Source organism: Anarhichas minor, unplaced genomic scaffold, assembly GCF_050575085.1.
Source record: "Anarhichas minor isolate MPS153535 unplaced genomic scaffold, ASM5057508v1 ptg000040l, whole genome shotgun sequence".
Lineage (NCBI taxonomy): Eukaryota > Metazoa > Chordata > Actinopteri > Perciformes > Anarhichadidae > Anarhichas > Anarhichas minor.
In genome coordinates, this window is record NW_027466486.1 from 3,001,670 (window position 1) to 3,019,342 (window position 17,673).

At 42.7% G+C, this 17,673-nt stretch overlaps 3 protein-coding genes across 7 annotated transcripts in view; 1 reads left to right on the plus strand and 2 right to left on the minus strand.

Annotated features, from left to right (window-relative positions):
- The window catches only part of mideasb (mitotic deacetylase associated SANT domain protein b), a 24,898-nt gene extending 20,287 nt beyond the window's left edge, over positions 1-4,611 (minus strand). Inside the window, exon 1 of one of the 4 annotated variants that reach the window (XM_076108542.1) lies at positions 4,139-4,611. The gene's annotated coding sequence lies outside the window, so the exon portion shown is untranslated. Of the gene's footprint in view, positions 1-1,674; positions 2,158-4,138 lie in introns of those variants that run through there. The other 3 variants (XM_076108543.1, XM_076108541.1, XM_076108544.1) reach the window with 3 other exon arrangements.
- On the plus strand, positions 1,453-10,242 carry ptgr2 (prostaglandin reductase 2). Of its 2 annotated transcripts, none has more exons than XM_076108548.1 (8): positions 1,453-5,067; positions 5,193-5,311; positions 5,590-5,781; positions 5,870-6,040; positions 6,377-6,586; positions 6,820-7,066; positions 7,172-7,211; positions 7,304-10,242. In XM_076108548.1, exons 1-6 carry the CDS (start codon positions 5,031-5,033, stop codon positions 7,060-7,062), a joined length of 972 nt encoding a protein of 323 aa, XP_075964663.1. In that variant the 5' UTR covers positions 1,453-5,030; the 3' UTR covers positions 7,063-7,066; positions 7,172-7,211; positions 7,304-10,242. The 2 variants fall into 2 exon arrangements, with proteins under 2 accessions (XP_075964663.1, XP_075964662.1); XM_076108547.1 differs by having other exon boundaries at positions 1,460-5,067; positions 6,820-7,029.
- tmem62 (transmembrane protein 62) lies at positions 8,866-17,353 on the minus strand. Its single transcript, XM_076108545.1, has 14 exons — positions 17,153-17,353; positions 16,783-17,025; positions 16,292-16,403; positions 16,055-16,192; positions 15,589-15,634; positions 15,003-15,144; positions 14,549-14,673; positions 14,151-14,273; positions 13,707-13,862; positions 13,077-13,236; positions 12,748-12,946; positions 12,540-12,635; positions 12,242-12,360; positions 8,866-11,375 (listed from the first exon to the last, which is right to left on the minus strand). The coding sequence occupies exons 1-14, from the start codon at positions 17,168-17,170 to the stop codon at positions 11,055-11,057; spliced, it is 1,998 nt and encodes a 665-aa protein (XP_075964660.1). The 5' UTR covers positions 17,171-17,353; the 3' UTR covers positions 8,866-11,054.
- Between the last annotated feature and the right edge of the window lie 320 nt (positions 17,354-17,673).

The window sequence follows — 17,673 nt, forward strand, 5'->3', positions numbered from 1 at the left end:
CGCTAAATCAATAGTTCCTGTAAATGTCATTACTGCACAACGTTTAATCCTGGACCGTGACATCAGCATTCAATGACACACACACACACACACACACTGAAGAAAATGTTCCCCATGTTTCTGCTCAACTGACCCGTAACATGCGCTCTCTTTCCCGCCAAACTACAGGACAGACAGCAGGTTGAACGAGATGAAAACCTCATTCTTTACAACCGCGTGACTCACGAGAGGAGAATAAAAAGAGGGGGAACTCGTGCCCTTTGAACCGCAGCTGCACACTCAAAACAGGAAGGGCAACTGAAAGTGAGCAAGCATGACTCATGATGAAAGGACCTCTGGGAGAGGAAAAAAGTCAAAATGGCCTTGCAGGCCATGATAGCTTGCTTTCTTGACAATCGCCATGGTAACCCGTGGCGATTATCAAAACTATTATCTGAGGTTTTGGAGCAGATTTTTTGACACGGTGCAGTCTGCCAAATGTCCGTGAAGCACACAGATCCCGACTGTTTCTGTTAAGGATTTCGATCCCCGCTCCATCTGTATAAGATAATAAGTCAGAAAAAACATTTAGAGTTTTTATTGCTGCGAAAATCACCATAACATGCAGGACAAAAACAACTATGTCATGCTGTTAACATAAAATACTAGAATCTCTACATATCCGACAACCCAGGAAGTGAATGATGATTGTCACCCTTTACTCTGGTGGCCTAGTAAAACACAGGCTTCTTAAAATAGACAGCTGCAGCTGTTCAGATCCTGCACTGGCTCAGGGGCATCACTGGATGACCATGCTCTGTGGCAGACCATGTGCATACGCGTGTGAGCGCACCAGCAATGCCATGCGAACTTGCACATGCCCATAGCCATGTTGTCAAAAAACATATGGGACATCCTCTATGGGGGGGGGGGGGGGGGGGGGGGGGGGGGGTAAAACAAGATACGTGTAAAACAAGATAAAACAAACAAACGTGTGAGCGAGCGGTCAACATCCGAGGTGAGGGATCATCGTGACGCATCACCAGTGCAAACCTTACACAAGCCTGGGGTTTAGCCCAGTAGACGAAGTAACACGTTTAATTGGCTTAAAATACACCCCCGGGGCACCATCACCCGCCCTAATCCATCGCTGTTTCCTAATTTAAACCAGCCCCGTGTGGCACAGCTATGCACACCAAGAGAGGCCTGCAAGCGTGCAAGACGCGACAAATAACAGAAGATATGAGAAGAAAAAAAACATGCTGAGTCCTTCCACGAGAGTCTTCCTGCTGCCCCCCCCCCCCTCCCCTTCCACATCACTTTCTGTGGCCAGCCAGCTCAGCGCTATTTACGAGAAGCCCTTTGTTGCAGAACACAGCTTATCCAGTTACTAATGCCATGTCCCGTTGCAAGCAGCCAACCATGCAGCCCTCTCTGCAACATAGGAGTGTGACGAGCACAGCGCGCAAAACAAATGCCGCGGATGGACTCAACTTGTCAACAGGGGGTTTCAACGCGTCACGTGTCTGTTTCTGTGCTTCTATTGCGACATATAAAAAAAACAACATCCTTCGGAGCCTCGATCGACAGCAGTGCGTCTCGATCGAGGTGAAGAAAAGTTTGTCCATCGAGCCCGTGGCAACAACAACAACAACATGCACTGTCGACAACAACAACAGCAGCAGCGATACTTACTGTGTTCGTCATGAAAGCTGCTACAAGCGGCAGCTCAGCCCGCAGGATCGCACACTGGCAGCGTTGTGCGGCCAGCAGCAGCGGCGGCGGCGGCAGGCCCGCACAATACAGACATGCGATGATGACTGCATACATCCCCAAGGTTGACTCATGCTATGCTGCTGACCTCACTCACTGGTACTTTTTTTCCTCTCTCTCTCTCTCTCCTTCTCCCTCCCTCCTTTCCTCGCTTTTAAAGTGAAGATGAACAGAGGGGGGGGGGGGGGGGGGGCGATGCGTAAACACAGTCCTTCCCGGTCGGAAAAAAAACGGAACGCGCTTAATGTGCAGCAATGCCGCCGCTGTCTATTGTACGTTATTGCATTGGGATTGCACAAACAACTCACAGTGGCAATGCGGCCTTTTTTGCTGTGCATCGACTCTCTCTGTGTGTCTCTCTGCTCTGTCTTGTGATTCCTCTCCCCTCCGCCGCCACCAGCTCGGTGGCCACACCCACTTCCATGCCCATATAAGGCTTTCCTCTGACACGCAAGCCGCTGTAATTTACGGGGCAAGATCCCTCACAGTCCATGCGGGAAATTCCAACACACACTTGGAGGAGAGACCGCGGGGATTAAGGGGGAGGACGCGCCCGGCTACTTTCCGTTTTACGTGCACTTTTCATTCCAGGTCACACACTTGATATCACTGACGACGTTCCTCCTGAACGGCATGCGGTGGTTATTTGCATGTGACACAGCAAGCAGAAGCTACAGAGAGGCCCCATGAGGTGAAACAAATATGTATGAGAACACGTTTGTTTGTGGTGGTGGTATTTTTAGCAGGAAATAGGATTTCCAAATAATTGCTGAAAAGTCTAAAAAATGAAAAACATCACATGTTAACAGATCCCGAATTGATAACTTTTTTAGCAGACAAAATTATAAAAGTATTGACCTCTGGACCTTCATCAAGAGTGTTTTACACAATTCATACCACACTGATCTTAAGCAGACATTAAACTTAAAATGAAAGAAAACCGAGATAAACAGCAAAGCCTGGCATTGACCCAGATAATAATAATGTCTTATTTCTGCATGAAAAATGGTTTTAAATTGATTATCAAAATACAACATATTGTTAAATAAACACAAAGTGTCAGTTATTATAGTTACAAACAGCATTATCTTAGCGTGAACTGGCCTTAACTTGAGTTCATGATGTTTCAGGATGAAATAATACCGAGTGAATCCTTAACAAAAGCCCAAATGTTGCAAGGTGATCTGTGGACTACTCAGTGATGTAATGTCAAACAAATTAAATGATGAACAAATGACAGACTGCTGCATTGGTCTTTTTCACAGCATTTTTGATGTGTCACAAAAGGAAAAGCACAGGTGTAAATAATAAAAAATCAATGATGGCGGTTTAATTGGGCTGTTTCAGTGTCGGGGTCCTGGTGTTGTGCATGCTGGCTCACTTGAGAAGAACCAAACCATCGTTATTGTTGTTGCTTCCCATGACAATGCAACATTTCTGCTTATAAAAGGAGCTATTATAATGGGAAGGTGTTGTAGGTGTAACTGTTGTAGTATCATGGCATTGGACATGACCAGGCATGTGCCAGGCTCTGCAGGGCTGCAATCTGACTCTCCAAGTCTCTCCGACCCTTAAAATAACGTGCAAAGCCTGAAAACATTCACCGATGCCGTTGACAAGAAGTCGAGTCAGACTGACATGTCTGCCATTGATGACACTGCACTGGAATTGTGGTGCGAGTGTGTGAGAGTGCAAACAGCCTTTTCTCGAGGCTGCACCAGTATGTTTCCTTGAAGCTGATACCAGTAGTGCTGGAAGGATTATTGGATCAATTGCTTAGTCGACTGACAGAAGAGTGGTGATTGGATTATTGAATAATCGTTGTTTTTCAAGCAAAAAAAAGCCAAGTATTAAATGGTTGCAGCACAGATTTGCTGCAATTCTGCAATTTGAATTGCTGGGGCACTTTTCTTTTCTATATTTTACGACATGTTATACAGTCCACACCTGTAATCAAGAATTGAATGAGCAGATACATTGATAAGAATAAATAGCTGCAGCCCTAGACACCAATATCCTGTATTTCACCAAAAATCTCCCTGCAAAATAAAGTGCAACAGGTGATTCTTTTTAAGACATGCCAATTTTGAGGTAATTAAAGGTCACTGTTACTATTGACTTGCACTATTTTTATTTTATTTTAGAGTTGACATTTGAGTTAAGCACATCATTATATACTCAGCTGATTGTATTGAAGACACAGTTTTTTTGCACAACAGATATAACGGTAAGTACTTTAGCTTCAGGCAATACATGATGGCACACGTGTCTCTCTGGTATTTTGACATGGTGGTGGAGATCAGGTCAGGTGAAGATAACGTTAGCTCTATTCTGTTACTAAGCCATCATGAACTAATTAAATGTTAGCATGCATAACTGTACTTACATTAAGCTCTGTCCCTCCATGATGGCACATACGCCTTCATTTGCCTGTGTTGACGATGTCGTGTTGCAGCTACAGTTGACCGTAAACTAATGCAACGGCAGCGTTTTACTCATGAAACCCCCTAAACTTTTTTTTATTTTTTTTTTCAGATTCCTCCACAAAGCGTCACTTCCCCAGTTTGAAACACTTTTAGCTAGCAATCGATCCTGCAAACCAGTCTATGGGACCTGCCTGCGTTTACGATCTTTGATTGCCAACATCGATTGTAACTGCAGTTAAATTAACTGTCGAGTATAGTTAACAGCAGCACTCGGTGCTAATGAGCTGGATTAACAATAGGTCGTTGAGAGCTGCTGTAGCGGCTCAACGGGGGCACTCAAAAGACAACATATGAACGACGAGATAGTAACTACCCGCTATACCGGAACATCATGTCGCATCTGCGTACAATACCTCACATTGTCATTATTTTAGATCTAAATTGAAGACATATGGACAGTGGATGTCACGCGGGGCCCGTCACTATTTTGATTAAATGTGTTTAAAAATAAAAACGGATACAGAATCAAAGACGACATGCTAACTCCAGCTAAAGAAGATCGGGTCTAACTGCCAAAGGGAATTTAAACGAAGACGGAAGTTGGTAGCAGGGAACTATCTTGCTGTGCGCTGAGTGAGACCATTACAGGGGTCTGTTGACTTTCTGCTAGCTCAGATTCAGAAGGAATTTATCCGGTGACGTAAACACAGTGTTTATTTAATTGGTCGGCAATTTGCATGAGGTGCACACAACTCTTTGCACCTTTTAACACTGAGACTTTAGCGCACATAAAGCCTGATGTTTGTTGCCAGGTCCGGTTGTACCAGTCAAAGCTAACGTGACTTTTCAAGGATGCAGGTGCAGAGAATCGTCCTCAACTCACGACCAGGTTGGAAACTTATTATTATAATTCATTTAATAACAGAAGATGACATTGTTCTTTGTGTGTCGTGCTGTAACATTACTGCACACGTGTGTCTTACGTTTAATCAAACTACTTATTTATGCATAAAGGTAACAACGGGGCGCCAGTTCCTGAAAACTTCCGTCTTGAGGAGACGACTTTGGCACGTGACCTGAAAGATGGGGAGGTCCTTGTTCGGACGCTTTGCCTGTCAGTCGACCCTTACATGGTATTAATCTCACATTCTATAGTATTGGTGCAGTCAGAATGGTAATCAACTTTAGGTTATTGTATCTGCTCATGCATAAATAGATTCCAAGCTAAATGCATGTTACAAAACAAAAAGGTTTTCAGTGAAGAAGCAAGTACTTAAGCTTCTTCTTGCCACTGCAGTTACACAACCACAGTTATATCATACAAACTAGTCCACCTGTGTTATCCATAGAGAGTTCAAGACAAGAGTTGAGCATAAAACCTCTTACCCATCTTCCTGTTTTTGCTTCTCAGCGGTGCAGAATGAACGAAGACACCGGTGTTGATTATGTGACTCCGTGGCAACTGTCTGAGTGTGTGGACGGCGGAGGTGTCGGCGTGGTCGAGTCCAGCCGCTGCAGCGCTTGCAGTGAGGGAGATGTGGTCACTTCCTTCAACTGGCCTTGGCAGACCAACGCTGTTATGACAGGAAGTGTCTTACAGAAGGTGTGGCATTTGAAAATGCATGCATGCACTAAAAGTTACCTGCATGAATAAATAGCAAATGTGATAACACCTTCTGTTTGTACTCTAGGTTGATCCACAGTTGGTTGATGGGTGCTTGTCCTACTTTTTGGGTGCAGTTGGCATAACAGGCCTCACTGCTCTGTTGGGCATAAGGGAGAAGGGTAATGTGACCAAAGGGGCCAATCAGACGATGGTGGTGAGTGGCGCAGCTGGGGCCTGTGGCTCCATAGCTGGACAGGTAACCACAGCACAATTCAGCCTTTTGTCCATTCTGGCTTTAATGTAGAATACACAGTTATAGCTATCTGAGATATTGGCAAAATACACAGAAACAGCATTCTTAAAATTGCCTTATTTCTAGTTTTCTTGGAGTGAATTAGTATATATTTTTTATCTTTAAAATGTTTAAATGTAAGAAAGATAAAGGCAAGATAGTTGGTGATAACTATAACTGCTATTTTTTGAAAAACCACACTCAGGGTAGCAGATCTAATCTGGCTAACTATAAACAGAGATGCGATTAAGAGGATGTGAATCCTGATTGTATCACTTCACCCTGCTCTTATTTTTCCAGATTGGCAGGCTGGATGGCTGTGTGAGAGTGGTTGGGATTTGCGGCTCTGATGAGAAGTGCAGAGCTTTAGTGGATGACCTGGGCTTCTCTGCAGCCATCAACTACCGCCAAGAGGACATCCCTTCAAGGCTCAAGGAGAGCTGCCCTGATGGGATAGATGTTTACTTTGACAACGTGGGAGGTGCCATCAGTGATACTGTAATCACACAGGTACTGCTCGAGTTGTGTCTGCGTGCACAGAACATAATGTAGTGGATGTCGTACTTGTACATTTGTGGTTTATTTAGGCTTGAAAATATGTGAATTTTGAGGCGTTAGTTGTTGTTTTTTTCCCCTGTGGCTGTGGATTCTGAAGTGCTTCCTCCTGAGTTCCAACAGTGAGTGTTTTGTGTCTCATGAACTCGACGTCACACATTGACCTCCGACCCTCCTCCTCCCTCCAGATGAACAGCAACAGTCATGTGATCCTGTGTGGGCAGATCTCGCAGTACAACAAGGATGTGCCGTATCCTCCGCCGCTGAGCGATGAGATAAAGGAAACGCTGCGAAGGAAGAACATCACACGGGAGCGGTTTACCGTGCTTAACTACATGAACAAAGCTGAAGCTGCCCTCTGTGAACTCAGCCAGCGAGTTCAATCAGGCCAAATCAATGTAAGGAGGAAATGCACGATGATGCCTGGTTGAGTATGTGGGTGTTCTTGTTCTTTTGCAAAATGCAAACCTCTTCTCTCTCTTTGTCTCCTTGCATAATTTAGTTAGTAATAATGTTAGTAATAATGCTTTCACTCTGCAGGTGCTGGAAACTGTGGTGAATGGTATCGAAAATATGGGAGGTATGTAAGATTTAATCGTTGCATGTTTCTTTATTGTATGCAGTTTTGTTAACTTGGGAGGAGTTGAATCATTTGTGTTCATTTTCTTGCAGATGCATTTTGCTCTATGATGACAGGGGGAAACATTGGCAAGCAAATTATAAAGATATCAGAGTGAAGAAAATCAGCTGCTCTCACCTGGCAGACGCCTGGGGAAATTAAACTACAGTTTCTATCACTGCCATTAACATTAACTTAATAAACTCAAATGAGATATTGCATTAATTAGCTGATACCAGTTGATTACAATTATGAACCATGAATTTAAAAAAACACACGGTGTTATCTGAAATTGTGTGCTTGTGAAAAATAAATGTAAAGAGTGCTTGGAGGTTAGATACGTCTTGAATTTTAATACTAAATAATGATTTAGACTTTTGGATATTGGTGCAGCAGTTTAATAATAGAGTACAACATTGTAATACTACCTCATTATGTTAACTTCCTTCTAAATTGCAACAGTATGTCATGGTTTTAAAATCTTCCAGTGAAGAAAATAATAATAATGCCATAATAAGACTTCAGCTTATTTTATTGTATGGAGCCCCAAAACTGGCAAAAAAGGCTGTCAAAACATGTCAAAGACAAAATACCGTTAGTGTAATAATTAAAATTGAGTGTAAAAGAAATGCCTCCAATCAGTTGAAAAAAAAAAAATCTTGGTAAAACAAACATCAGTGGAATACGTAAGACAACTGTGGCTAGTTAGCTTTAACTGAAAACACTGCTAGCTTAACCCACATTACCAGCTACCTCAGCTAGCTACCTAGCCTAAGCTAACTGTCTTCATAAAACCACAGCTAGTGCACATGTTGTATTAATGCATATTACTTAAGCATCACTGTCTTAACACGTAGCAAAGGGCTGATAATAATAACAAAAGTTAGCTAGCTAACAATACTTTGAAATAGCTTCGATCTTAAAACCTCATTGTCGTCTAAATTCTATTATCTTCAACACAATGGAAATAAGGCTTTGGATTTTATTGTGTAGATGTGATTCATTTTTTAAATTAAATAAAAGATCTTTAGGTAGCTTTGCAAGCTAACTAGCTTGCTGGCTAAATTGCTTCAAGCGTTTATACAGTGACACCAGCAGAATGCACACAATTAACATTACGGGTGGCTTAGTATTAAGAAGAAAACTAGACTTTATTGTGTCATTGTGTAGATGTGACTTGATGTCTCCTGTCTCATACTATTAAACTAAAGATTTTAAAGTAGCATTAACTAAATTTGTTTGCTTGAGCTTTCCAGCAAAAGCTACAAAGATGCCAAGAGCAAAGCTTCAGCAGTACAGATAAACATGCACTGTTTAGAGCTGCGAAGCGCTTTAGAAAAGGCTACTTAGTGTGTTTATTTTCTACCAATGTTTTCAGTTAAGCTACATACCAATAGCAAACTCATTAAATGTGTACTAAGATTAAACAAAAAGAAAAAAGATAAAGAATCGTGCAGGTGAAATATAAAGCTTTTCTTTTCACTCTCCGTTTTAATTATTTAACTTCTAGTTTTATTTATTGACATGATCAGTTTTTGTCAGTGTTGGGCTACATATTCTCGTTCACTCCCTTTTGTAACATCGTGTGACAATGAAGTGAAGACAAACGCAAAAGTATATGATTTACTGTAATGAACATTTTATTCCACAGCACTATAAACCATTAATAAAATAAAAAAATGTGATTGGCTCTAATTTTAGTTGTCACCAAAAAAAACATGTGGCAGGTGTCAAATCGTCAACTTTTCATTCATATACTTCAGTGTTTGAACATAGGAGGGATGCAGAATAAGTCAATAAGTGAACACTTAGTACATCACTTCTCTCAGACACATAGTGGTTGATGTCTGTTGTTCTCGTCAACAGTCAAATCAGTGTACGATACAGAACAATCAACCAGATAAACATAATGAGCGAGAATTTATCAACTATCAAAATTGTCTCATCCAGATATGGTTTTGCTGCTTTTCTGCAAAAAAAAAAAAAAAAACTGTTCCAGGCATGATTTGGAGGGTGGAAGTGAAATGCAACACAATACCGCCTCCTTGTGGACAGATTACACAACTTGTACTGAGAATCCTGAGAGAATAACTGCAGTAACAGAAGTCCATACATTTATAATATCTGTCTTTATGGTGGAATTATACTTTTGGTAGTATGAAAGACTCGTCTATGCATAGGGGGGAGTTATTAAACCATCGCCAGCAAGAGTGCACATAATCTCATTGTCTAGCAGCTGTTCTAATATTAAACTGCGTGTCTTATCACAGCACTGAGCAATTATTCTGCACTCATGCTGGGTGTTGTTCTGAAAAGAACAACAACAACCCGGATCTAACTCTGTTGGAACATTGCTTCTATTAAAAGACTTGATAAATGTGGTCTTCACCCTATTTGTCTTTAAATCAGTTTGCTCTGGTGGAATCCAGGCACCTGCTACCTCCGAGGAGAAAGGATTGAATTAAGAGTGCAACAGACACGGTTTACTTCACTCACACCTTCACAAAAAAAAAAAAAGGAATTAGGGAAAAATATAGACAAACATTGTTTTCACACACAAAGCTGTCAAATTAACTTCCAACGCAAGGGATGCCCTTTACTAGTGCAGATATATAACATGAAGAGAAAAAAATAAATAAACCACTCGATACAATCAGGAAGAGTAAATAAAAACAGCATAGTACTGCTTCATCTCATTTCACCACGTAACACATTCATTTTGTTGTTTCTTTTAGCCACCACACATCTGGATTGTTTAACATGATTTTTTTTAGTTGACTGAGCTACTATGGAGTATAAAAACATTGTCCTGAAATACATCTGGGACCAGCCTATTGTTCAAGTGCTCACATTCCTGAGAAACAAACCGCTGCTTTCTGTAGTCACGTTTGAAGGAGCACGGAGTCGGACCAGCTCGTTGTGTTTTGGTGAAAACCGGCATTAAAGTTTTTCGTATGACTATTAAATGCAAATATAATTTTTTTATGTGGCAGTTGTGTGCAATGCAATTCTTTTCTCATTAACTACTTACACACAGATCGACTACAGTATTTGATTGATTTGTATTTTCATTCATTTGATTTCCTTTAATCATGTGTAGAATAAACTTATAACATAATCGTCTAGGTTGCATTACCTGTGTCATCTTCACCAAAGTTACTGTAACTACCGCGCTCTGTCAGCCGCGGGGCGTTAGGAAAGCTTACAGTGTACAAAATGACGCTTTGTCATCCACACAGTTTGTGTGACGGACGTTTAAACACGAGGTTTGATTTGGCACGTCCAGCCTTCATTAGTGAATGAAAATTATCTTCAGAGGGAAGAATAAAAGCTGGTATCTTTCTTATTCATCCTTTGGCAGTGGTGAAGTGGCATTCGGCCAAGGCAACACTTCCAAAAAGTGCTAAAGCTCAAGTACATGAGTCAGCTTAAACCACAGCAGGATAGACCATTAACTGTGGCATACATTGGACTAGTTCACATAGCTCAAACAGGCTATTTTACCCCCAATGTATCCAAGGTGTTGTTTCTATTTACACTGTACACATTGCTATGAATATGGCCAGAAATATGCTCACCGGTGTTTTACAATAACATGCATATTAAGCAAACAATACTATCTATAAACAGGGTAGTGAGTGATGTACTGTGAAGTGGCTATTTGAAGGAGGAGAGAAAGAAAGGAGGAGGGGGGGGGGGCTGCTGTCTTGGGAAAATTGAGGCTTTCAAGGTGGGATGAGAGACAGCAAAATATATCTGTGAGTCAGGCTCCAGAGGAGTCGCGGTGGCACAGTGAAACTACTGTCAAGAGGGAGAGACGCTCTTGCTGTTGTCGCAAACCGGAGGGGCGGGGCCTGTCCAGGCGCGGTAGACCAACAGCAGGCTGAGCCCCAACGCCCACGTGCGGACCGGAGATAGGAAAAAGGCCATTAGGCCGTAGGTCTCCAGGAGGAAGTAGCAGGAGTGGACCTGCCAAGTGAGCAGCAGCAGCATGAAGAGGTGAACCGCCAGAGTCCGCCAGCGGCAGCCCGGCCGCAGGAAGTGGGATCGGAAGGTGTTGCCTCTGCCGCGGTGGTGGATGCTCCAGCAGAGATAACAGGTGAGGGGCATGTTGAAGAACAGCATCTGGGGGGGGGGGGGGTGGCTCCAGTTAGATGTGATTAGTACTTGATTATCACTGCGGGTTGTTGTACAACAAAATACTACAACAACAGAATATGAGCGTATAGTTAGAGACCATGTTAATGTCTAAGTGTCCGGCAGTGGTTCACAACCGGTTTGTGACCCTTTGAAATGAATACAAATATTTGCCTGTGAACCCTTATCACAGGTTGGAGTGAACGTGCTCAAACAAACAGTGATTTGAAATAAGAGGTCAAAGTATTCAACAAAAGAAAAAGGAAGCTAAAATGTGATTTTCTTATATATCTTATGACCCCCTTATTCTATTTTAGGAGCCCCTGAAGGGTCCAGAACCCCATGTTGGGAACCACTGAATCCTACACAATGTTCCTTTAAGGTACAGATAATGTGCAGGGAATAAAACCGGACTAGTATGTCAGTGGAACATATAAAGCAAAAAAAAAAATTCAATTCATAAAAAATACAAGATTAAACAAAAGTTAAACCGCAAATAGATTATTTTTGGACACTTGTGGGCAGTGGGAACAAGCTGTGAACACTGACATAGCACCACTTTTTAAACTTGACAGCCAACTTGTTAGCAAACAGTTACCTAATTAAACAAATGTTGAGCAACATTAGCATTCATTTGGGGTTGTGCGTTTCACCTGATGAATGAGAGTCCGATATGCGCTTCCCTTTTAGCTCTTGAGGGAAATATCCAGCTTTTTTTTAGCTGCTAAACAATAGTATTAATTCTCTGTTGGTTTATGACCACGAGTCACCCCTTTCACATATCTGCAGAAGGTCTTCCTCATGTACACACATAACCGAGATGTAGACGTGCTGGATAAAATGCAAGTCCTTACTTGAACGACTCCAATGATATAAGTGAGGCTGCCCTCCAGGAAGTGTCCATCGACGAACACCCCAAAGGCGAAGCAGGCACCACTATGGCCTTCTATCAGCTCTCCTATGAACCACGGACCTGAAGGGAAGAGAGGCGGAAACAACACAGGAGTTATTCACACAGGAACAAACCAATATTTTAACCATGTCACAGTAGATTTGAGTCTTAAATTCGGAGATATTATGATTTGCAAGAACATTATTCTAAAAGTAGAGGCATGTTCTGCCTGAAGCACTAGACAAAGAGAGGAAACCCACCTAAGGCTGTGCACAGGTTAAACAGCAGCAGAGAGTAGTAGAAGGTGTCCATTGTGCTGACCAGATGGAGCGACATACATGCTTGAGAGGTCAATCCTGTAGGCGATAAACAAAACAAAAAATGCATGAATATATGAAGAACAATTGCTGTTATTGACATAATTACTTAAGCCTAGAGTAGGATCGTGGACATCAGATAATTGCTCACCTCTGCCAGCAGGAACACGCAGGAACCTGAAGGTCAGCAGCACCCCGACATTCAGCAGCATCATGAAAATGAAGGCCACTCGGGCCAGGACGTAGTGGTCTGTGAGGAGGATGAAGGACTGCACAAAACCAAAGCTTGGAGTCAGGTCCTCCTCCAGAGTAAAGTGCTGCTCCCGCACTGATGACCGGCCTGCCGAGTCCTGACTCGCACAAACAAACACACAAAACGATAAGAATTATAGTTGAACTCAAGCAAAATAAACCAAATTGAATTAAGACCTATGAAATATTTAACACTTTAACGGGAAGATAAATGATGGCTGTGCCGACCTTCACTTTAACTCTGATGGTGTGCAGTCCAGTGAGGTAGAGAGACGGATCCCACAGCAGAACATAGAGGGGACCTCCAGCTGAGTGGCCGGTCCCCAGAGGTTCCCCATCGACGCTCACATGCACCGCTGTGATTGGGGCCTCCGAGAAGGCCAAGATCCTATCGAGAACCACGGAAAAGGAATGTTTTCACATTGAAAATTAGATAAAGGCTGTGTGTATTGTGCTTACTGGTCGCCTAATAAAAAACACTTTATGATGAACTTTTGCCAAGGTTGCAAAAAAAAAAAAGAATCTGCATCTAGATGTGCATCAGGAACACATGAACAGATGTTATTTTCATTTAAATAAGTGCACTAGTTTGTGAGAAATAGCCCAAAAAAAGGTAATTTAAAAGATCAACTTCCTTACTTGTTGCTAACTTTCTACCAAATGGAATCAAAAGCTACTGCTACTGACCTCTTAGGCCAAAGCAACCGCAGTTTATTCAACAGTGATGTGATATTAAACATTGCAAGCTGGGTATATGACGCATCAGGTGCTCTGTATGAATTAGTGTTGTGGTCTCGTGTGTCGTCGAGGGGGTTTATGGTTCAACAAGCAGTCAACACACACACACTGAACAGACACCTGATGTGTGTCGATCTGCGTATTCGACCCAGCGGCTCCACTCCGGGGTGCAGGTACTGTGCGTCCTTGGGGTTGGTGATGAGCACCGCCGGCCACTGCTCGAACCTCAGGTCAGAGAAACTCAGCAGGTCGTGGTCTACGGCCAGAACCCTGTACCTGCAGACAGATGCGAGATGTGAGGTTTCTGCAGGTTTTTAAGGCCTTTTTAATACCACATAGAGTGCAATTCACAGTATGAAAACCAGGGACGATGTGCCGAAAATTATTTATTGGTATGACATATTTTTTCAGTACTTCTTAATCCTTTATAACAATACTTTTCAAGGAAATGGAATTTTAAGCCTTTTAAGACTTTTCAAGTTCTGCAGATGCCCTGTGAGAGCTGTGTGTGTGTGTGTGTGTGTGTGTGTGTGTAATATTTTGCGATCCTGTTGTTTTCCGTACCTGCGGTTCTCCATCCAGTCGCCCAGCTCCAGCTCCAGGGTGCCTTGAGGATGTCGGCTGTGGAGGACGGGCATCAGGCCGCCCAGTGTGTGCAGGTGGCCACACAGATATGCAACAGCAGATCTAAAACACAAGGAGTCCCAAATATCAGAGAACTGTGATAACAACACTGTCATAATTTCCCAAAATAAAGGAATCTCCCATCACTCAGATTAAACTCTATATAACAGGATGAAAATTAAAACCAGCTGCCGGTCAAACGCTGCTAGTTTGAGTGATAAAAATCGACTTTGCGTGTCAAAAGAGCAGCCCACTGAACGTCAACGAGACAATACGTATTCACACACACACACACACCCTCTTCAAGCAAACTGGTTTGACCTCCAGCATTTTCTTACCTCATCACGTCCCGAACTCCCGGAGACGGGGAGACGACGGTGGAAGTGGTGTAGTGGCCAAACCAGATCGACTGGTTGCTTTTCAGACTCTCAACTCTGAACGTGTCCAGCAAGTCCATTTGAGTCTGTCACATATTGAGTAACAAAAACACTATAATAACTATCTGTTCCACTACATTCATTTTCTACAGTGTATGAGTGCTTTGAAGACACATTTACAGCTGTTTATCCTGTAAAGTACGAGGATACTGTACGTCTTGTTACATGTGTCAGTACAACCTTCTGTTTGCCTATTTCTGAATTTAACATTACTATTCAATGGCCACATTTCATTATAGAGGAATATGACCGTAAACCATTTAAGTCTCCTCTAACGAGTGAGTATTCAAAGCTTCTCTGCTTTGTGAAGTTTGAGTCTGAGTTCAAACTCAGTGAAGGTGCCGGACGGTTGTACCTGGTTGAGAATACCAAAGAAGTTGTACGGCCTCTTGGGTCCCGGTGTCAGAGTGGCATCCGCACAGACAAAGGAGTAGTTGCCAAAGGGTGTTTTGTGAACATAGTGGAAGGAGCCTACTTTCTGATTAGCCGAGTATTTCCTGGAGAAAATTGGAAATAAAAAAAAAAAGGTCGATGTGAGCAACGAGATACGGCGGTCTGGGACGGAGCCAGCAGCTCCAATTGAGTCCTGAGGTAATTCGATGAATTTCAGATAAATAAATTAGGCGAGACAGATTGTGTCTGGCAGAGGAGGACCACAACATTAAGAATATTAAAGGAGATAAAAAGATCAATCAGCATTAACAGGAGCAGCAGTGTCACATAAAACATCATTTGTGGCAGAAGAAAAGCGAGTCGGCCTCTGTTTCATGCAGATTCTGCTTCTATTTTAGTCCTCAGGAAGCTCGGATTATTGTCGATAAATAGGTCTGCAACTACTGAAGCTACTGTGTGCTCTGATCCACTTCACACTCAAGACATGCCGGAGTAGAGACTGGGTGACAATCAGGCATTTACTGTACTGTTGACCAATTCATACTGACCCGTAGTAGTTGTTGACGCTGTCCAGAGAGAAAATATTGAAGGCATCTGTCAGGAGAAATTTTAAAGAAAATGGTGAGATTGAGCAGAATACAAACGATGAAAGAGGATACTGAATGTCTAATGAATGAATTCCCAATAGACCGATACATGTTTATTCCAGGAATCAGATTTCCTCGTGTTACGGGAAGATATAGAACAAAATCACCGACAAACAGTTAAACCGACATCAACAACTGCGATCAATAAGAGCGGTCAGAGAAACTCCAGATCTAATAACTAGCTCTCTTTTTTTCCGACAGTTACAAGATATCTCCTTTCACATCGAATCTAATGGTGGAAGCAGCAGTGAAGAGGAGGGGTGGGATGAGCGCCGCAGTTAATGGGTTCTTCAGAAACTCTTAATTGTACTCTGGGATGTTTCTATTGGAGAGAACATAGCGATAACAAAGTGCTGCGGTTAATCACCGTGATTTCCTCGGATGTCTATCCACCTGGTGCGCTCCATCACGCGCGACCTCTTCAGGATGTTGTGGTAGGCCTGCCACTCCACCTCGTGCTGGAGGGAGCCCACCTTACTCTCTGTTTTGGCATCTGTCAGATCCCCTGTGGAGTGGGGGGAGGGGGGAAAGAGTCAACGTGGCCACGCCCACATAGCCTCATCGCAAGTGGCTTTAGTTGAAGATGGGTGGCAGGTTACTGTACCTGTCGCGAGCACTAGATCCGGCTTGATCACTTCGATTGTGTCAGTGCAGAACTTTTCAAAATCGGGAATGCGTCTCGGGTCATGAAAGCGGCTAATGTGAATGTCAGAGACCTTGAAGCAGACGTCAATAAAGACAGAATCAGTGATAAATAAATCATAATAAAAATGGTCTTAAATCTGGCCTTTATCTAGTATTAGTATAAGAGTTGTAAAACAGAAGGGTACAAAGTCTGACTACAAATTACAGTGTTGCTGAAGCACCTTTTTTTTTTTTTTTACCTGACAATGACACACTTCTGTGGTCAGTGACCCCTTTCTGTCAATCATTCACAGTTCAGAGTTCAGCTGGTGAATTACAACAGCAAAAGCCAAAGGTAGGTCGTCTACATTTATGTTAAATGTAAATTGAGGTATTGGTTAAATGTAGACAGCATCATTCTGTTTGTGGCAAATGACTAAAGACTAGCTGGTGAGACAGAATAAAGCCCACCTGTATAAACCAGAATATATTGCCCAGCTCGCCGCCGGGGAATGGTGGAGAGCTCCCTTTGGATCCATCTCCATCACCGACAGTCGGCTGCTGATGAACGGTCCGTTTCAGGTGCAACGCCGTGTCGTAGCTGTCCAGCACCCAGGAGGTGATGCACGCCAGGGCCAGTCCGAGGAGCACCAGCGCGCCGAACAGCTTCAGCATCCTCCTGTAGCGACGAGAGAGGCGGCTAGCTGCCGCCGTCTGTCCCGTACAGGGAAAAAAAAAAAGCTAGCTACTGGTGGAAATAGCTAAAGGGGCACGAATCACACTAAACATTAAACTACAGATATAATGTCAACCATCTAGCTACATAGCTAAGAGCTCAGACCGTTTCTGTCGCTGCCATCGCGGCCACGGGAGACGCATTGAGGCGACGGGTGTTCACAGTCACGGCTCTCCGCTCAGCTGCCTTCTGAAGGCGGAGGAGGCAGCTCCGGCAGGTGAGCTAGCTAGTTAGCTTAGCTACCAGCTACCAACACGGCACACTGTGACCGGTTGGATGTGGAACGTCACCAGAGAGTATGTGTGGAGGAGGAGGAGCTCTCACTCTGACGGTGTTTTCCGGGTACCGCGAGCGACCACAACACCACTGCTTCCTGTCATCGCGAGGATTTGCGAGAATACAAAAATAAAATAATATATATATATTTTTTAATGAGTAACAATTAAATTTTGAAATAAGTATCAAATGTTTATAATTGATATATATTATATATATAAAAATGTACAGGATTACAGGATATATATATATATATATATATATATATATATATATATATGTATGTACTGTATATGTATATATATATATATATATATATATATATATATATATATATATATATACATATA

Coding starts and splice junctions, on each gene's coding strand:
- tmem62 (XM_076108545.1), bottom strand. Junction 13,237..13,706: donor CGCAGATCGACACACATCAG/GTGTCTGTTCAG, acceptor GGTTCTCGATAG/GATCTTGGCCTTCTCGGAGG. Junction 11,376..12,241: donor ATATCATTGGAGTCGTTCAA/GTAAGGACTTGC, acceptor CCCCCCCCCCAG/ATGCTGTTCTTCAACATGCC.
- ptgr2 (XM_076108547.1), top strand. CDS start 5,031: ATGCAGGTGCAGAGAATCGTCCTCAACTCACGACCAG. Junction 5,782..5,869: donor CAGGAAGTGTCTTACAGAAG/GTGTGGCATTTG, acceptor TTTGTACTCTAG/GTTGATCCACAGTTGGTTGA. Junction 7,212..7,303: donor TGGTATCGAAAATATGGGAG/GTATGTAAGATT, acceptor ATTTTCTTGCAG/ATGCATTTTGCTCTATGATG.